At 46.7% G+C, this 17,772-nt stretch overlaps 1 protein-coding gene across 1 annotated transcript; it reads right to left on the bottom strand.

Annotated features, from left to right (window-relative positions):
* Positions 1-334: 334 nt before the first annotated feature.
* Positions 335-4,793, bottom strand: LOC134358223 (neuromedin-B-like). Its single transcript, XM_063070233.1, has 3 exons — positions 4,631-4,793; positions 2,755-2,942; positions 335-391 (listed from the first exon to the last, which is right to left on the bottom strand). Exons 1-3 carry the CDS (start codon positions 4,791-4,793, stop codon positions 335-337), a joined length of 408 nt encoding a protein of 135 aa, XP_062926303.1.
* Positions 4,794-17,772: the final 12,979 nt, after the last annotated feature.

Raw genomic sequence — 17,772 nt, 5'->3', positions numbered from 1 at the left:
CTATGTCAGCAATTCCATTCCCGCAATCTGCAGCTGTGATCCTGTTTCTCAGTCTATCTTCATGGGATTAAATTGGAAGTACTAGTTCCTTATACAATATATTCTTTATTTGCCAAGCATAACCTTGTGGTTACATTAAATGTGCTTTAACAATGCAAAAATGTCAGAAAAATATAGAATAATCCTTGCTCCCTCTTTAATAGATATGGATAAGTGTACAGAAGCAAAACATAAAATATGTGATGGAAATACACTATTGTTACAATAAAATGTCCACATTCACCATTCGGGTCATCTTGCTCACATCTTCACCAACCATTTTCCTGGATGTTCATCATTTCTTTGTACTTTTACCATAGCTCTCAATAATCTTTGTTATTAGTCCTGTTTCCTGGAATGAAAAATGGAGTGAAGGTGTCATTCTACATACAGACATGGTGCATCCACTGCGGGTGTGGGCAATGTGCAGTGTAACTGCCTTTAGCATTTTATACAAGTGGCATACAATATTCCCCGAACATACAATAGAACTGTTGCATTGCACACTTTACATTTCTCACATAAAATAGTTATTTTAATGCAATATATCCAAAACTTTTAAAGGATGCTGCCTGAATTGGAGAGCATGTCTTTTGAAGATAGGCTGTGCGAGTGAGGGATTTTCTGTTTGGAGCAAAGGAGAATGAGAACTGACTTGACAGAGGTGTGAAAGATGAGAAGAGGCAGAAATAAAGTGGATAGACAGAAACTTTTCCCAACGCAGACATGGCTAATACGATGCGGCAGCGTTTTAAGGTGATTGGAGTGAGGATAGCCCGGATGTCAGAGATACGTTCTTTACACAGACAGTGGTGAGTGCGTGGAATGCCCTGCCAGGGGCGGTGGTAAAGACAGATACACGAGGGCATTTAAGAAGTTCTTAGATAGGCATGTGGGTAACAGAAAAGTGGAGGGTTATGTAGGAGGGTGGGCACGTGGCCAAGTTGTTAAGGCATTGGACTAGCGACCTGAAGGTCGTGAGTTGGAGCCCCAGCCGAGGCAGCGTGTTGTGTCCTTGAGCAAAGCACTTAATCACACATTGCTCCGCGATGACACTGGTGCCAAGCTGTATGGGTCCTAATACCCTTCTCTTGGACAACATCGGTGTCATGGAGAAGGGATACTTGCAGCATGGGGAACTGCTGGTCTTCCATACAACCCTGCCCAGGCCTGCGCCCTGGAGAGTGAAGACTTTCCAGGCACAGATGCATGGTCTTGCAAGACTAACGGATGCCTTTTTATGTAGGAGGGAAGGGTTAGATTGATCTTGGAGTAGGTTAAAAGGTTGGTCAAAGGGCCTGTACTGTGATGTAATGTTTTAGTTTGACTCCAATTTAAAATGCACTTTACCTATCATTTAACTTTCTTTTGTGCCCATGACACGGATTGACTAAGCTGCTCATTGCACCTGTGCATACGTGTATCACGCCAAAGGAGGAGGGTTGAGAATGTGGCCAGTAACTCCATCCATAAGAAAAACATAGCAACAGCAAAAACGAACAGAAGCACCAAAGACCTCATTCAGGAAAGAGGAAGGGTCTTGGAAGATGGGCTACACATGGGGACAGCTTGAGGGACTGGCCAGGATAGTGCACTCTGGTGGGCTGCCGTCAGCAGCCTGTGTACCAGTAGGGGAGATGTACTGGACATGAACTTGAGCCTGTGACAATTAACCGGACTTTGGACATTGACTTTGACCTCAAGTGGCTGAAACAGACCAGCCTCAGACAGGAAATATATGTGGTTTATTTAATGGATATTTCTAACACATGGCACAAAATCAGAATCAAATGTATTATCACTGATTCAGATGACGTGAAATTTAGTTGGTCTTTTCAGCAACCCATTTGGTTGTCTGTTGTTTCCACACACAAAGATTAAGCGCCTCTGTAATGTGGAATCCAGTGAAAGGGTGGGTTCGTCCACGTTTGGGCTTTTCCCTCTGGGCTGGAAGACTTCGAGCTTGCGAATCGGGAGGATGCCAATCGCCGTATACCTCTGAGGGAGCCAGAGTGGGTCGGCAGGCGGAGATCCCCGGGGGTGTCTGAAGAATGTTTGAAGGCAGTTGCCCGGTAACGCTGACTGACCGTCTGAGAGCTGGCATAATCCACAGACGCAGGGTCGATCCTGAACTCGGGCGCTGAAAGTGTAGGTTTTGTACGTTTCCGTCTGATCAGGGGGGTTATTGGTATTTGTATTGGCTTATTATTGTCACGTGTAGCGAGTTACAGTGAAAAGCTTGTCTTGCATACTGTTCATACAGATCAAACTAGCACACGGTTCATTGAGGTAGAACAAGGTAAAGCAAAAACGAAGTAGAATGAAGTGTAACAGTTACAGAGAAAGTGCGGTACGGACTTCCCGCCTGTGCTGCAGTTTCCTCCCACGTCTCTCAGACACGCGGGATGATAAGTTAATTGTGCTATTTAAATTGACCCTAACGAGTTGGTGAGCGGTAGAATCCGGAAGAGCTGGTGGGAATAAAAGATTGAGAATCAAACGGGAGGAAGATGTATGTTTGATGGTTATTGCGGACTCGAGGGAGCTGTCTCGCGTCTATTGGCTCTCCTAAAGGAAGTACCCAACATGTACACATCGATCGGGAAAATATATTGAATACAGGAGAACGTGCGGGTGGACTGGCACCGTTCATACCACCACCTTCGTCCGCACTGTCCGCTGTATCCTGAAATATATTTGCACTTGCGGCGTTACCTGGGCTCCGGAGCCGTATCTCACTCGCTTCCCCTTTGCTTCTTGGGCCAGGGCGATTTCCAGCATCCTCCGGCTCAGCAGGCTCCCGATAGTCTTAGTGTCTTCGGGAGAGGTGAGAGGGAGTAGCGCCGGAGTATCGTCATATCCATCTGGATAATCTGACAGGCTCTTCTTTCCCATAAAGTGTCCTGCGACCCAACAATAGAGATCGTCACAGCGGAGTCATCTGGGCTGTGCCCCCGCGAACATCTGGTGTGTTGTCAAATGCATCGTCTCAAAGCAGCCACCCAGTAGAGTCACAGAGACTGAAACAAGCCCTTCGGCCCGTCATCAAGTTCCTATCTTTATGCTAGTCATACCCTAACCTTGCGTTCTCCGACATTGCACTTACAAAGGACGCCGTTGCAGCGTCCATCATCGAGGACCCCCACCACCCAGGCCAATGTCTCTTGTCGCTGCTCCCATCAAGAAGCAGGTACATGAGCCTCAGGTCCCACAACAGCAGGTTCAGGAAAAATTATTACTCATCAAACATAAGGCTCTTGGACGGGGGTGGGTGGGGTGGGGGGTGGGAATAATGTGTTCTCGATATTTATTATTTATTTATTATTATTTTTTCTGTTTTTGTATTTGCATAGTTCATTGTCGTTTACACACTTGAATCACATTGCAGCCTTTAGTTAATCCAAGGAATCTCGCGCGATCACAAGGCGAACGTGCGAACTCCACCCAGAGAGCACCGGAGGTGAGGATCGGACCCGGATCTCTGGAGGTGCGAGGCAGTTGTTCTTTCCGCTGCACCTCCGTGGTGAGAGGTCAGTTTCCCTGGCGGAACCTTGTTTACCACATGCGGCCCATTTACAGGTTTGGAGGATGAGGTACCACAGGTTTGACTGCTTCCTCTCCTCATATCGACTACTCTGCCATCTACTGGCCAGCAACATTCGTACACAGACTCCTTACACTCACCTGGGCTGTGGAAACGGATAACAGGTAGAGGAATGAAGAGAAGAGATGGTACAATTCCAGAGAACGAGGGCGGGACCAGGCCATTCCCTTAGCTGTGCGAAGTAGCAATGATAGTAAAATTAAAAGAGCTTCCAAACTATTCTTGTTTTATTTCACGGATAAAATGTTTGACTACTGGTATATTTAACTCAATATTTATCATCTGGTATACTTAAAGCAGAGATTGGAAAGTTCCTCATTAGTAACAGCGTCGAAGGATACGGGAATGGGGTTGAGAGGAATAATAAATCAGATACCACCTGATGGTGGAGAAGACTCCACAGGGGAAATGGCCTAATTCTGCCCCCGTATCTTACTGTCTTACGGTTTTAAATCACGATTTAGGAGACGTTTGGATAAGTAGATGGATGGGAGGGGATGGAGGGCCATGCTCCAGCTCGGGTCAATGGAACTAGGCAGAATAACAGATTGGCACGGACTAGACGGGCTGATGGGTCTGCTCCTTTGCTGTTGTGCTCTGTGACTCTATGTCACTTTAAGGAGCTCATACTGCTAACGTACAAACATGGTTAATTGTAAATGATCTACCTTCCCCATCCCCAGTTTGGATAGGCACTGATTCCCGACACCATGGAAAGTTTGGAGACCCAAAAGACATCGGATGCTGATATTTGGATCAACACACAAGGTGCATGACACATCATTCATCAAAGCGTCGCGACCTCAAAAGTCCACTGTCGATTTCTCGCTATAGATGCTGCCCGACCCGCTGAGTTCCTCCATCATCTTGAGCATTGCTCCTAAACATCATCCAACCCTTCCTCCGACTGTAAATGTCAGCCCGACCGGAGATAAGACCCCTTCCCCGAGACCCACACTCACTGCCCTGGACACGCCGTTACCTTACCTGTGGCCCACAGATTTCCTCTCGGATTGAATTTGATTTTGGAAACATTGTTGGCTTCTGTAAGATCTAGACTGACCGCGGAGGACACGGACAAGTACGAAAACACAACCAGGTAAGCGAGGAAGCCGAGGTAACCCATCTCGCGGCTGCAGAGAGCTGTCATTCTTGCCTCACACTCTGTCTCTCTCGTTTTCTTTCCTTTTCTCTCCCTGTGGGCAAAGCGTCTCGTGGTTTCCCGGCTTCTGTCTCGCTGCTTCATTGCTCTGTTCTTTTTATACTTTCCCGGAGACGATGGGCGGCGCCCAGTCGAATCCTCAGCACGGATAACTAATGCACTGAGGACCAGCTCTGGTCGGTGTTGGGACATCAGGGAGGGAACAAGTGAAATGTGTAGCGAGAGATGGTCGGGCTACTGAGGCAGGAGGGGAGTCTAGTGATCCCTAGGTGAAAATGTGAGCCTCGAGGCGCCAGTTAGACGAGAGACTCCTCTTCGTTTTATTTACTTTCAAATTCTCAACTTCTCGGTTATCTGCGCTCGCCCATCTCTCGGAGGAGATGTGTTTGTGCCTGTGCGGGATGGAGCAAGAGCCGGCAACGTCTGCCTTCACGCCAGCTCACAGACCCATTCGCCCCTCCAGCAGAGAGCTCAGGGCAGAAGAAAATAATCCAGAGTCACAACAGGATCACTCAACAGGCTGGGCAGCATCGGCGGGAGAGAGAAAACTGACTTAACATTTCAGGTCAGAGGTTATAGCAACAGGGTCAGTTAGAGTGCGAAGGTCAGTCAGGCGAATCCCTCAGAGAGGCGACAGACTCCATCCACCTTCCCCGCTCATCTGTTTGTGTTTCCCTACCTGCTCGCCACGGGGTCTCCGGGCTGAAACGTCAACTGATTCTCTCCACACAGACGCTGCCTGACCTGCTGAGTGTTTCCACTATTTTCTCTTTTTTTTCCCATTTCAGATTTCCAGCACCTGCGGTGTTTTTGTTTTGATTCCGGACTCACCTTGTGTTTGAAACCCTCTGTCCCTCTACCACGCCTAAATATAACGCGGCATCGTGCCAGAAGAGCTGCCCAGAGAGTAAATTATAGAAAATTACGTCCATTTTTAATCGAGAACAGAACTGTTTGTGTCAGTAGTTCCGATACAGCACTCACTAACCATACCTTCCGATCACGCTGACCTCTGCACTATTTCAAAATGCGTTTGTGTGGGCAAGTGAATCCTTAATATCACTTAAAAAGCCTTCACGATGCCTATTTTATTTGTTTTATACGTCAACCGAGGATGTAGTTCCCCAGATAACATACATTCTCAATTTCCCGGTGACTCGCGTGAAATTCTCGTGAAACTGCCCCATTTATATTAACTGAGAAAGTAAACAAGGAGCGGGGTGGGGGGGGTGGTTGTTCAGATTAACTATAGTTATCGCTCGACACAACTCACAGATCCCAGTGAAAGCTAAATGGTTCGTTTATATCTCTCTATTCGTTTCCGTACCGGATCTGAGGTGATTAACATTGCCTTAAACTGTAAAATAGGTTAAAAATAAACGTGACGTCCTTGATAATATTAACTTTTCAATTGTTCTATGATACGGCACAAGAGAGGTTGATAGGTTCATTGATTTGTGTTTGCAATCCTATTTCCCTCTCCGTTTTCAATTTTAACTTTCCAAGTGCTGTTTAAAATCTAATACCTTTGAAGTCTCAAGTGGACCCAAAGCTACCTGCAGCCAATGAAATGGTTCCAACATTAGACACAGGTCGTCCATCAAAATGAGCTTTCTTTGCCCATTTCCTGTTTGCCTTTGAGAGGGGTCGGGGGGAGAGCCTCCTCCTTGAACCGCAAACGACCATCTGGTGAAGGTGTTCCCACTGTGCTGTTGGGACGGGAGTTAGAGTACTTCGATCCAGCGAAAATCGGGACGGGAAATTTATTTACACATCGTGGAAGGGCATCGTTAAGCTAGAAAGGCTATGAGAGAAGATCCACGAGCACGTTACCCGGAGACACAGTTTTGGCTGAGACAGTTTTCCCCGGAGCCACGGAGGCGGAGGAGTGACCTTATTGACCTTACAGAGGTTGCTGATGTGGGTCATGTGGGGTACTGCGATCACTCGAGCCGAGTACGATATTCTCCAAAGGGCTTGTCTATCGGTGCGTCCTCACGTTTACAGTGGCATAGTATACTGGGGGCCTTCACTGCTGTAGCCTTCCTCTGCCGTTGTGATGTGTCATAATCTCACGCTGCTCTACCACTGAGGTCTTGGTTGGATCACTATTTGTCCGGAACCTCGCTCTTGATTTTACCGCGATGGCTGACCCTACCAGGAGCTAAGCGCCAGATGGCTAAACTCCAGACGGTATCGCTCTCGGGATGTCAGGAACTCACAAGCCTCTCCTCCACCGTCTCCTCTAAGCTGCGCGGGTGCGCAGCCGCGCAGTAACTGAAATGCTCCCGCGCACATAGCCTTTGGTGCTGTGCAGCTGGAATTTTTTTACTGTAATGTGCCACGACAGGTTGATAGCTTCTTGGTTAGGATGGGTGTCAAAGGTTATGGGACGAAGGCAGGAGAATGGGGATAATAAACCAGCCATGGTGGAACTGAGGAACAGACTCATTTGGCCGAATGGCCTAATTCTTTCCCTATGATTTATGGTCTCATAAGATTATTCATTCATTCATTATGTGTCGTGTCATATGACGTGGGCGATCATGGTCCTGATCATGGTTGTTCTTGGCTAATTTTTCTTCCGACGTGGTTTGTCTTTGCCATCTTCTGGGCAGTGGTCTTTACAAGCGGGGTGACCCCAGCCATTATCAAAACACTTCAGAGATTGTCTGCTTGACTTGTGATATGCTCCAGCTGCTCATATCACCAACCACCAGTTCTCATGACTTCATGTGACCCTGATGAGTGGGGGTGCTAAGCAGGTGTTATACGTTGCCCAAGGGTGACCTGCAGGCTAGCGGAGGGAAGGAGCGCCTTACTGTTAGTGAGTAAGAGAATGTCCTACCACCTGAAGTTTATTATCAGATGGAGAGACTTTCCACAAGGCAACGGCCATGGAATTAAGGATTGAGACTGAGTTGAGAATGGCAAGGAAGAAGGCACAGAAGTTTGCTTCACCAAGGAATGAGGAATAAATGTGTAAAGTCTGCATTCAGTCCCCATTGGAGAAAACCTGCTGATGGAATGTTAGTGAAACCATTTGTGATCTTTAGGCCTGGTTGGAAGACCTCCGCTTCATGGAGCCTTGTTGCTACTTGTTGGAGTAGTCTTTGTGTTATGAATTTGGCTGTTTCCTGGGCCAGCTGAGGTTGCTAGCTGAACTGAGACTCAGAGCTTCCCGGGAGCAGAGATGGAACTGTCTGTCATTCTTTGGTGTTTGTCTCTTCTTGTTCTTGTCATAAGGTGGGGTGGCTGGAACGGACCCAAGTGCAAGACACAGACACTGAAATACTAGGGACAGGACTAGGATACAAGGCAATGGCAAGGACATGGACAGGAAAACCAGGAACCTGGAACAGGACTGAACAAGAGAGATAGGAGCCCGGGCTTGGACTCAGAGCCAGAGACTGGACAAGGACCCAGTACCTGGGTCTTGCCTCTGGCTCAGACCCCAGAGCTAGGCAAGGACGAGGCTTGGCAGGCAGGCAGGATGAGGCTGGAGTCTTCAGGCTAGAATCTGGAGGCTAGAGACTTGGCTTGGCTTGGCAGGAGGCTCGAGGCTAGAGACTTGGCTTGGCTTGGCAGGAGGCAGGAGCCTTCGAGCTTGAGGCTAGGCAGGAGGCTGGAGCCTTCGGGCTTGAGGCTAGTCAGGAGGCTGGAGCCTCGAGACTGGAGACTGGAGACTACACCATGGTTCCTGTACCCTACCATCCTTTCCCTGTCTCATTGGAATGTACCTATGCAAAACTCCACACAAAGATCCCCTGAACATTTGCCACATTTCTGCGGTACACTTCCTTGAGAACATCAAATTCCCAATTTATGCTTCCAAGTTACTGCCTGATAGGCTCATATGTCCCCTTACTCCAATTAAACACTTTCCAAACTTGCCTGTTCCTATCCCTCTCTAATGCTATGGTAAAGGAGAAAGAATTGTGGTCACTATCTCCAAAATGCTCTCCCACTGAGAGATCTGACACCTGACCAGGTTCATTTCCCAATATCAGATCATGTACAGGATATATGAACAGGCAGAGGGTGGGAGATATAGACAATGTGTAGGCAAGGGGGATTGCTTTTGATTGGCATCACTGTTGTAAGACATTTTGGGCTGAAGATCTCAAACCAATCTGTGTACTACTGGCAGATACGTGACTCCAATGAATGCTCCTTGTCTAATCAATTGTCAGGAATAACATAGCAATACCTACAACCCAATCTTGGTCTCCGTTGGTCAAGGTCGACCATGGATGTTGCATCCCAGCTATCTACATGATACATAAGCCCAGGGCAGTACTACAAGGACAGCAAGCTGCTGCCCTGAAACAGGCTCCCCCTCTCCATGCATCTGATGAGACCACAGGTACAGCAGAGACCGATACAGTTTGGCACCAGCAGCATCACAGGAGTTGCCAGTCAGCATTGAACTCAATGTAGGACTGCCTTAGGGAATCCAGCCCCAGATTGTTCCTCAGGGATTACTCCCAAAGCCTTCCCCATGAGTGGGTACAGCCGCAAGGCAGCAGAGGTTTAACATCAGAGTTTCCTTTCTCATGTGTGAGTTGCCAGCCTTGGCTGATAAGCCCCATCTGCTCAAAGCGACTGGTTTAAGGCACCAGTAACCCCGCTTTGTCCCTTCTCCTGTCAGTAGAAACGGTTCTGCCAGACTCAGTAACTAAGCACATGTGAAGGCCAGGAGCTGGACTTGATTGTCAGAGGCTACTTTAGATGCCTGCTATTGGGAGCATTTTGTAGGAAGTGGGAGTTTATCCCCACTACAAACCCCGCTACAAACATGTAAAGGAACCCTGGAAATCAAACTCAATATAAAATACAACATTAAAAAGCAGTGGATATTTCTCTCTTCCTTGAGTGCTTGTACGTTATGGGATATTGGGACTGCTGAATGCAGTGAATGGGAATGAAGGGAAAGAGCTGAGCTGCATCAGTTGGTTCTTGAAATATGAGTTGAAGGAACAAATCTGACTCATGGAACTTCCTACTTCCTTGAACACTTGAAGAAAGATGCAGGTGGTAGTATTCAAAGACGTGGACATCTGTTATAGAAACATGTGAAGTGACCAGTCTTTCATGCGGAACCAAAGTCTGAAAATTCAACTGTCAATACAAATCCTGGGATAACAAGTAGAGAAATGAGGTGCCTCATGCAACAGGTCATACTGAGTGAGTCAATGTGGTGGACTTGGCATCACTTAGCATCTCTGATGTCCAGGGCAGGTGGCTTCATCTTTGAGTACAACCATCTCTGAGCTTCCCCCGTTCTCAGGAAGGGTTATTAACCACTGTTTCATCTAAGCTGAGTGGGTGTAACAGAAATGTGACTGCATATGTAGTCTTTGTTGGTTAGCAGCTGGAATTTTCTTGCATAATGTTTTATTAAAGTGTTGCACAGTTTTCAGACTGTGTAAAAAGTTCTTGCTCAGAGCAAAGGTTGGCTCAAAAAAATAGAGGGAACGCTGATATTGTCCCAAAGTATTTATTGGATAAAGGCACAAGAGACTGCAGATGCTGGAATATGGAGAAACCAACAAGATGCTGGAGGAATTCAATGGGTTAGGCAGCATCTGTGGAAGGAAGATGAGAGGTAACATTTTGGATCATGACCCTTCATCTGAACTGGTTTCTCTTTCCACCAAAACATACCCACCTACTGAATATTGAAAGGCCTAGATAGTGGACATAAAGAGCGTGTTTCCAATAGTGGGGGAATCCAGGACAGAGGGCACAGTCTCAGAATACAAGGATGTCCCTTTAGAACAGAGGTAAAGAGGAATTTCTTCAGTTAGAGGCTAGTGAATGTGTGGAATTCATTGCCACAGGTGGCTGAGGAGGCCAAGTCATTGGATATATTAAAAGTGAGCATTGATAAATTTTGGATTACGTATAGCCTTTTGTGTGTGTTCCTCTAGCCTTTTGTGTGTGTTGCTTTGGATTTCCAGCATATACAGATGCTCTCATGTTTGTCCTCCATGTGAATTCAAAATAAATCTCACAGTTCTAGAGAGATTCCTTTGAGTTTGATACAAACATAAGCTGAACGTTGGAAACACTCAGTAGGTTAAGCAGCGTCTGTGGAGAAGGTGGAGTATGTCCATGATTCGATTCGAGACCCTGGATCAGGAGTTATTCCAGGATTCTGTTCCTTGTTCAGCAGTCTCTCGTGTCTTTTCCTTCTCATCTGATATTTACAGAGGAGTTGGCACGATATACTGTTTTTATTTTGTTTGGAAAAATCTCCTAAACAACAAGAGGATGATATGTTAAGATTTGGTGCAAAATGCGGTTTGAATTGAGATTGGTTCTGGGCACCACATTCTGAAAAAAAGTATTATTCTTGAAAAAGGCGCAAGACAGATTTCAAATTGACGCTAAGATTATAAACATGAGGACAGATAAGCTTGTAGTCTCCATAATTCAGAAGACAAAGAAGTCACAGATTCAAGGTTGAAAATAATGAGAAGGTGACACAGAGACTGGGTGCTGGGGTGGAGATCTGTCTCTACCAAAGGACTGGTGATAAGCTGCTCCTTCCCTCTGCCAGCCTGCGGGTCACCCTTGGGCAAGGGGTAGCACCTGCTTGCACTCTCGATCAGGGTCAGGTGAAGCCACAGAAGCAGGTGCTGGATGGTTGTATGAGCAGCTGCTGTATGTTACAAATCCTGGTTATGTGACCACTGATGCCAGGCAGACAATCACTGAAGAGTATTGCTGATGATTGGGGTCAGCCATTTTGTAAACACACTCTCCAGAAGAAGGTAATTGCAAATCACTTCTGTTGAAAAAATTTCCAAGAACAGTCATGGTCAAGAGCATGATTTTCTCCATCGTACGACACGGCACTTACTGAATGAATGACACAGCGGTGCAGAGGTGCTATTGCACAGCACCAGAGATGACGGGTTCAATCCTGACCTCCAGGGCTGTTAGCTTCCACATTCTCCCTGTCACTGGGTGGTTTGAGACCCTGTGCCCCAATATCATCCGGCATCTCAAGGGCATGTAGGTTTTTGGTTAATTGAACAACGTCAAATGTCCCCTGGTGCAGGGGACTGAGGTTCGGATCTAATTGAGCAGTCGACCAGGTTCAAGGGTTTTAATAGCCTGCATCATCATCTTACATTCATCATGCACCGTGTCAGATGACAAGGGCGATCATTGCCCCATGATCATGATTGTTCTTGGCAAACTTTTCTCCAGAAGTGGTTCGCCATTGCCTTCTTCTGGGCAGTGTCTTTACAAGACGGGTGACCCTAGCCATTATCGGAGATTGTCTGCCTGCACCTGTTCCATATAAGAGCCCAACAATTGAGTACATACCTTACCAGGATCATATTTACTAGGCACAGAATACCTAAGTAAATAAGTTATATTAGTTATGAGCAACTGGAATTAAGTTGCAACTCATTTGTGTTCCACATAACTCATTCATAAGCTGAAAGATTAAAACAAAGAATTTGCATCTGTGGCTTGATGTTCATAATCACAGAACACCTGAATTTCCCAGCATCCAATGCAGAGTGGACACTGAGGAAAATCTTCCTGCTCATTTTCAAACAGAGTTTTAGCTGAAAGGCTGCACCTCTGACGGTGTCACGGTGCCTCAGCATAGCAGTAGGGTGTCAAAGTAGATTTTTGTCATTATACCTTTGGAATTGCATAAGCACAGACTTTATGAATTAAAAGTGAATTGCATTTGTCACTCCCAAGATCAATAGGGCATCAATAGGGAATATCTGCAATCTTTGTTCTCACATTTAGTCACATTTTTTTTTCAGCAGGCAGAAGAGGCAATTTACCTCTAAGTGGTGGAAAGGCTGAATCACAAATTTCCAACATTACATTTCGAATGTCATAGAAGTAGGCATTGCTATTATACTCTTAGCATAATCTCTAGGTATGACAAATGTTACAAGAACTTCGACAACAGAATACAGGTGTGACAGGAAAGGATCTCACAATAAACTACATATTTGTTTACAGAATTGTAATGCCCCAGTAAAGATTTCTACTGTAATGCAGTGAGGTACTTTATATTAGCCGTTTAAAAGCAGTGTGCCATGCTGGAAAGAGTGTTATGGCTTTGGCTAAAGAAAACAAACCACGTTGTCCAAGTTAGGAATGTGTGTCAGCCATTCAGGATCCTGGTTCTAGAGAGCCATGTGGAAGAGTTTTCTGAAGGACAATAGTCTGGTTTGGGGTGTTTGGCGTGAGCTGCGGAGAGCGGCACAGGGGAAGATGCCACTGAATGCCATTTGGAAGGAGAGTCCCTGTTGCAAGAAGCGCTTTGTGCAGATGAATGGCTCCAAGCAGGAAGGGCCAATCCTCTTGTGAGAGCCAATTCTTTCGAGATGGTCTTCGAGGGGAGTTCAGAATGTGGCAGGTTCCTTCAGGCAGACAGTGGGTCCAGCGCTTGAGTAAGAAATACACCCTGACTATTCCGGTATGATCTCCAAAGTTTGTGTGCACATTGGACTGTTTTAACTATAATGGACCATCTTAATTTATTTTCTTTACACAGCATTTTCTCAAAACGTGGTTACATTTATTGATCCATCATGACATTCCTGCTTGGTTGAACCCCAAATCGTACCAAACTCAGACCCATACATAATTTGTCCACAGAGCTTTTAGCAGAGTTGGCTAACAAGCCAAGTGTGCATGGGCCCTGGTGAGAGGGTTACAGGATTATGTGGTATTTCTCTCTGTCATCCAGAGTTTAGCCTCATGCTAAGGGTACAAACAATCCCATCTAATCTAGTAATCTAATCTAATCATCCTCTTGTGCACCAAAGAAAATATCTCTCCACTCAGTTGTAGTTCATTCTTATCTATAACACCTGACACCAGCTCTGCCATCTCTTAATTCCATACCTAATTCTTTCTTTCATGTTCCCACCAGCCTCCAACCTACATCCTTCCACAAGCCGTCCCCTGTTGGGACATCACCCATCTATTGTATTACCCAGTGCTGACTGGCATCATCAATCACTTCAGTCTTTCAGATAGCAAAGTTTAAAGTAAATTTATTATCGAAGTACGTACGTGCCACAACATACTACCCCACAACCAAGATTCATTTTGTTGCAGGCATTCACACTGGATACAAAGAAACACAACTGGGTTAATTAATGAAAAACTATGCACAAAGAAAGACAGACAAATAACCAAAGTGCAGAAGAAAACAAACCGTGCAAATACAAGATAAAGAAATAAATGAACAGACACATAAATAAATAATATTGAGAACATGAGTTGTAGAGTCATTGAAAATAAGTCCATAGTTTGTGAAATCAGTTCAGAGTTGAGGTGAGCGAAGTTGTCTATGCTGGTTCAGGAGCCCGATGGTTGAACAGTAGTAACTGTCCCTGAATCTGGTGGTGTGGGTCCTGAGGCTCCTTCCCAATGGCAGCAACAGGAAGAGAGCACAGCGTGGATCATGGGGGTCTTGGATGATGGATGCTGCTTTCCTGTGGAATTGCCAGCTGCAACTGTGCTCAGTGGTGGGGAGGGCATTTCCTGTGATGGATTGGGCTGCATCCACTGCTTTTCTGCTTATGGGCAATGGTGTTTCCATACCAGGCCATGATGCAACCAGTCAGAATACTCTCCAGTCCGCATTTATAGAAGTTCAAAAGTTAATTCCCTGCAGAGTCACCCAGCTCCAGCCCCTCCCTCACCACTTCCAGAACTGATGTCAGAAACAGAAGAAGGCCATCACCCCCTTCATCCTGCCACACACTCAGTAAGATGATGACTGATCTCATCCTGTCCTCGACACCATCATCCTGCTTGGCCCCTGTATCTCTTCTTGGCTTTGAAGCTGATATATCCGTTCATATCTGGTTTTCGAGTTTATTTAATGACTTTGCCTTCACGGCACTTTCGGGTAAAGAATTCAAGAGAATTGTGACCTTCTGAGACAAGTTGATCTCTATTTTCATTGGGCAACCCATTATTCTGTAACTGTGCCCTCACATCAAGTTTAAAATAGCCCCACCAGGAGAAATATCCCCTTCACCATCAATTCTGTCTGTACCCCTGGGAACTTTATATGTTTCAGGGTTTGATCTACAATTCACTCTTTTTCCTTGTTGAAACAATCGTACAGTTCATCCTAACCTCAACTTGCTGTGTTTTTCAATTTATTTCTAGTATTCCACCCAGCTTATTCCTTCTGAAAGGTCCTGTTCTGTCACAAAGGGGTGCTGGGAGCGGACCTAATTGCGAGACACAAACACTGAAGTACAAGGAACAGGACTTGACTGGAGTAGGGACATGACAGGATACAGGCAAGGAGCAGGGACAAGAACGCAGACTTGGGCTCGGGGGACCAGGACTAGAAGCCATGGGCTAGGAAACAAGGCTTGGATTCTGAGCCCGAGACTGGACAAGGACCCAGAACCTGGGTCTTGCCTCAGGCTCAGTCCCCAGAACCAGGCAAGGACATGACATAGCTTCAGGACAGGACATGGCTGGGGACTAGAGACCTGAGCTTGACTGCAGGCTGGGGTCTTGGGTCTTGAGCTTGGCTGCAGGCTGGGGTCTTGAGCTTGGCTGAAGGCTGGGGTCTTGGGTCTTGAGCTTGGCTGCAGGCTGGGGTCTTGGGTCTTGAGCTTGGCTTGGGATCCTCGAGGCTTGGGTTCTTGGAGCTTGGCTTGGGACCCTCGAGGCTTGGGTTCTTAGAACGTGGCTTGGGACCCTCAAGGCTTGGGTTCTTGGAGCTTGGCTTGGGGCCCTCCAGGCTTGGGTTCTTGGAGCTTGGCTGCGGGATCGTCGGGGCTAGGGTTATTGGAGCTCAGAGACAGACTGGGAACCAAACATCAACATAGAGCCAAGACTTACCTTTCGACAAGCCGGGACTCATCTTTAACATGACACTAACATGAGACAGGACAGAGCATAGACATAGAGCAAAGACTTATCCAAAGACAAGCCAGGACTCAACTTGATCTCCACACCAAGCTGGGACAGGTCTGTCTGTCAGGTAACAGTAGAACAGCCGGACTTACCCAACAGAGGCAAGGACAAGACAAGACAGATACCCCCCGCAGGGCAATGGCGAAACGGCCTGACTTACCCAACGGAGGCAAGGACAAGACAAGAACAGATCCCCCGCAGGGCAACGGAAAAATGGCCTGGTTTACCCCACAAAGGAGAGAACTGTCATGGTCCGGTCCGTGAAATCCGTATTCCGGTTCACGGTCCGGTCCAACGACTCTTGCTCCAGGTTTTACTGTTTACCCTGTTTCTGTTCTTGTTGAGCTCTAATTGAGGCAGCTGATGCTAGTTGGGGCTGGCTGCATAAATACCTTCAGAGACCCGGGTGTGGCTGCTGGATTGTTCTAGTCCTTACTCATTGTATCCCTTGCTCTGCGTTCTGTTTCCTTGCCTGAAACCCTGCTTTGTCTTGGTGGTAACCCTCACCTTGCTTGAAGTTCTCATCTTGCCTTGCTTTGCCAGAAGCCTTGCATTGTCTTGCCGGTAACTCTCGCCTCGTCTCACCTGCAGTCTTGTCCTGGAGCCACCCTGTACCTAGCTCCCTTCTCCACCCAGGTAAGCCAGGCCGTCTTGCTGTTACCTGGGGTTGGTTCTGTCCCTTCCTGTCCCTTGCTTCTGTCGGGTGGTGATCTGCGCCCTGCCCAGCTGATCCATGCCCTGCCCAGCTGATCCGCGCCCTGCCCAGGAGGATCCTGCCAAGCCTCGCCCCAAATCTCCTGCCTCCAGCCTCCAGCCTCGCCTCACCTCAAGTCTCCTGCCTCCACCCTCCAGCCTCCAGCCTCGACTCACCTCAAGTCTCCTGCCTCCAGCCTCGCCTCGCCTAAAGTCTCCTGGCTCCAGCCTCCAGCCTCACCTCACCTCAAGTCTCCTGCCTCCAGCCGGAAGGGACCATGAAAAGACTTTGGCAGAGAGGATTAAGGAAAACCCCAAGGCATTCTACAAGTATGTGAAGAGCAATAAGATATGATGTGAGAGAATAGGACCAATCAAGTGTGACAGTGGAGACGTGTGTATGGAACTGGAGGAGATAGCAGAGGTACTTAATGAATACTTTGCTTCACTATTCACTATGGAGAAGGATCTTGGTGATTGTAGGGATGACTTACAGTGGACTGAAAGACTTGAGCATATAGATATTAAGAAAGAGTATGTGCTGGAACTTTTGGAAAGCATCAAGTTGGAGAAATCACTGGGACCAGACGAGATGTACCCGCTACTGTGGGAGGTGAGTGAGGAGATTGCTGAGCCTCTGGCGATGACCTTTGCATCATCAATGGAGATGGGAAAGGTTCTGGAGGATTGGAGGGTTGCAGATGTTGTTCCCTTATTCAAGAAAGGGAGTAGAGGTAGCCCAGGAAATTATAGACCAGTGATTCTAACTTCAGTGGTTGGTAAGTTGAAGGAAAAGATCCTGAGATGCAGGATTTATGAACATTTGGAGAGAGATGATATGATTAGGAATAATCAGCATGGCTTTGTCAAATGCAGGTAATGCCTTACAAAGAAATATAGAAACATAGAAAATAGGTGCAGGAGTAGGCCATTTGGCCCTTCGAGCCTGCACCGCCATTCAGTATGATCATGGCTGATCATCCAACTCAGAGCGCTGTACCTGCCTTCTCTCCATACCCACTGATCCCTTTAGCCACAAGGGCCATATCTAACTCCCTCTTAAATATAGCCAATGAACTAGCCTCAACTGTTTCCCGTGACAGAGAATTCCATAGATTCACCACTCTCATTCACTTACGAACCTGATTGAATTTTCTGAGAATATGACTAAATATGTTGATGAAGTTTGAGCAGTAGATGTAGTGTATATGGATTTCAGCAAGGTGTTTGATAAGGTACCCCATGCCAGGCTTATTGAGAAAGTAAGGAGGCATGGGATTCGAGTGGACATTACTTTGTGGATCCAGAATTGGCTTGCCCACAGAAAGCAAAG

This window comes from Mobula hypostoma, chromosome 18, assembly GCF_963921235.1.
Source record: "Mobula hypostoma chromosome 18, sMobHyp1.1, whole genome shotgun sequence".
NCBI classification, from domain to species: Eukaryota; Metazoa; Chordata; class Chondrichthyes; order Myliobatiformes; family Myliobatidae; genus Mobula; species Mobula hypostoma.
Note: the sequence above shows the minus strand (reverse complement) of the source record. Positions and strands in the feature narration are given on the sequence as shown.

Bases quoted from the DNA above. Each gene is read 5' to 3' on its own strand.
- LOC134358223 (XM_063070233.1), bottom strand. From the start codon at position 4,793: ATGACAGCTCTCTGCAGCCGCGAGATGGGTTACCTCGGCTTCCTCGCT. The intron at 2,943-4,630 runs GTAAGGTAACGG...GTTGGGTCGCAG, and splicing joins AGGAAATCTGTGGGCCACAG to GACACTTTATGGGAAAGAAG. The intron at 392-2,754 runs GTAACGCCGCAA...TTTTCATTCCAG, and splicing joins GATACGGCTCCGGAGCCCAG to GAAACAGGACTAATAACAAA.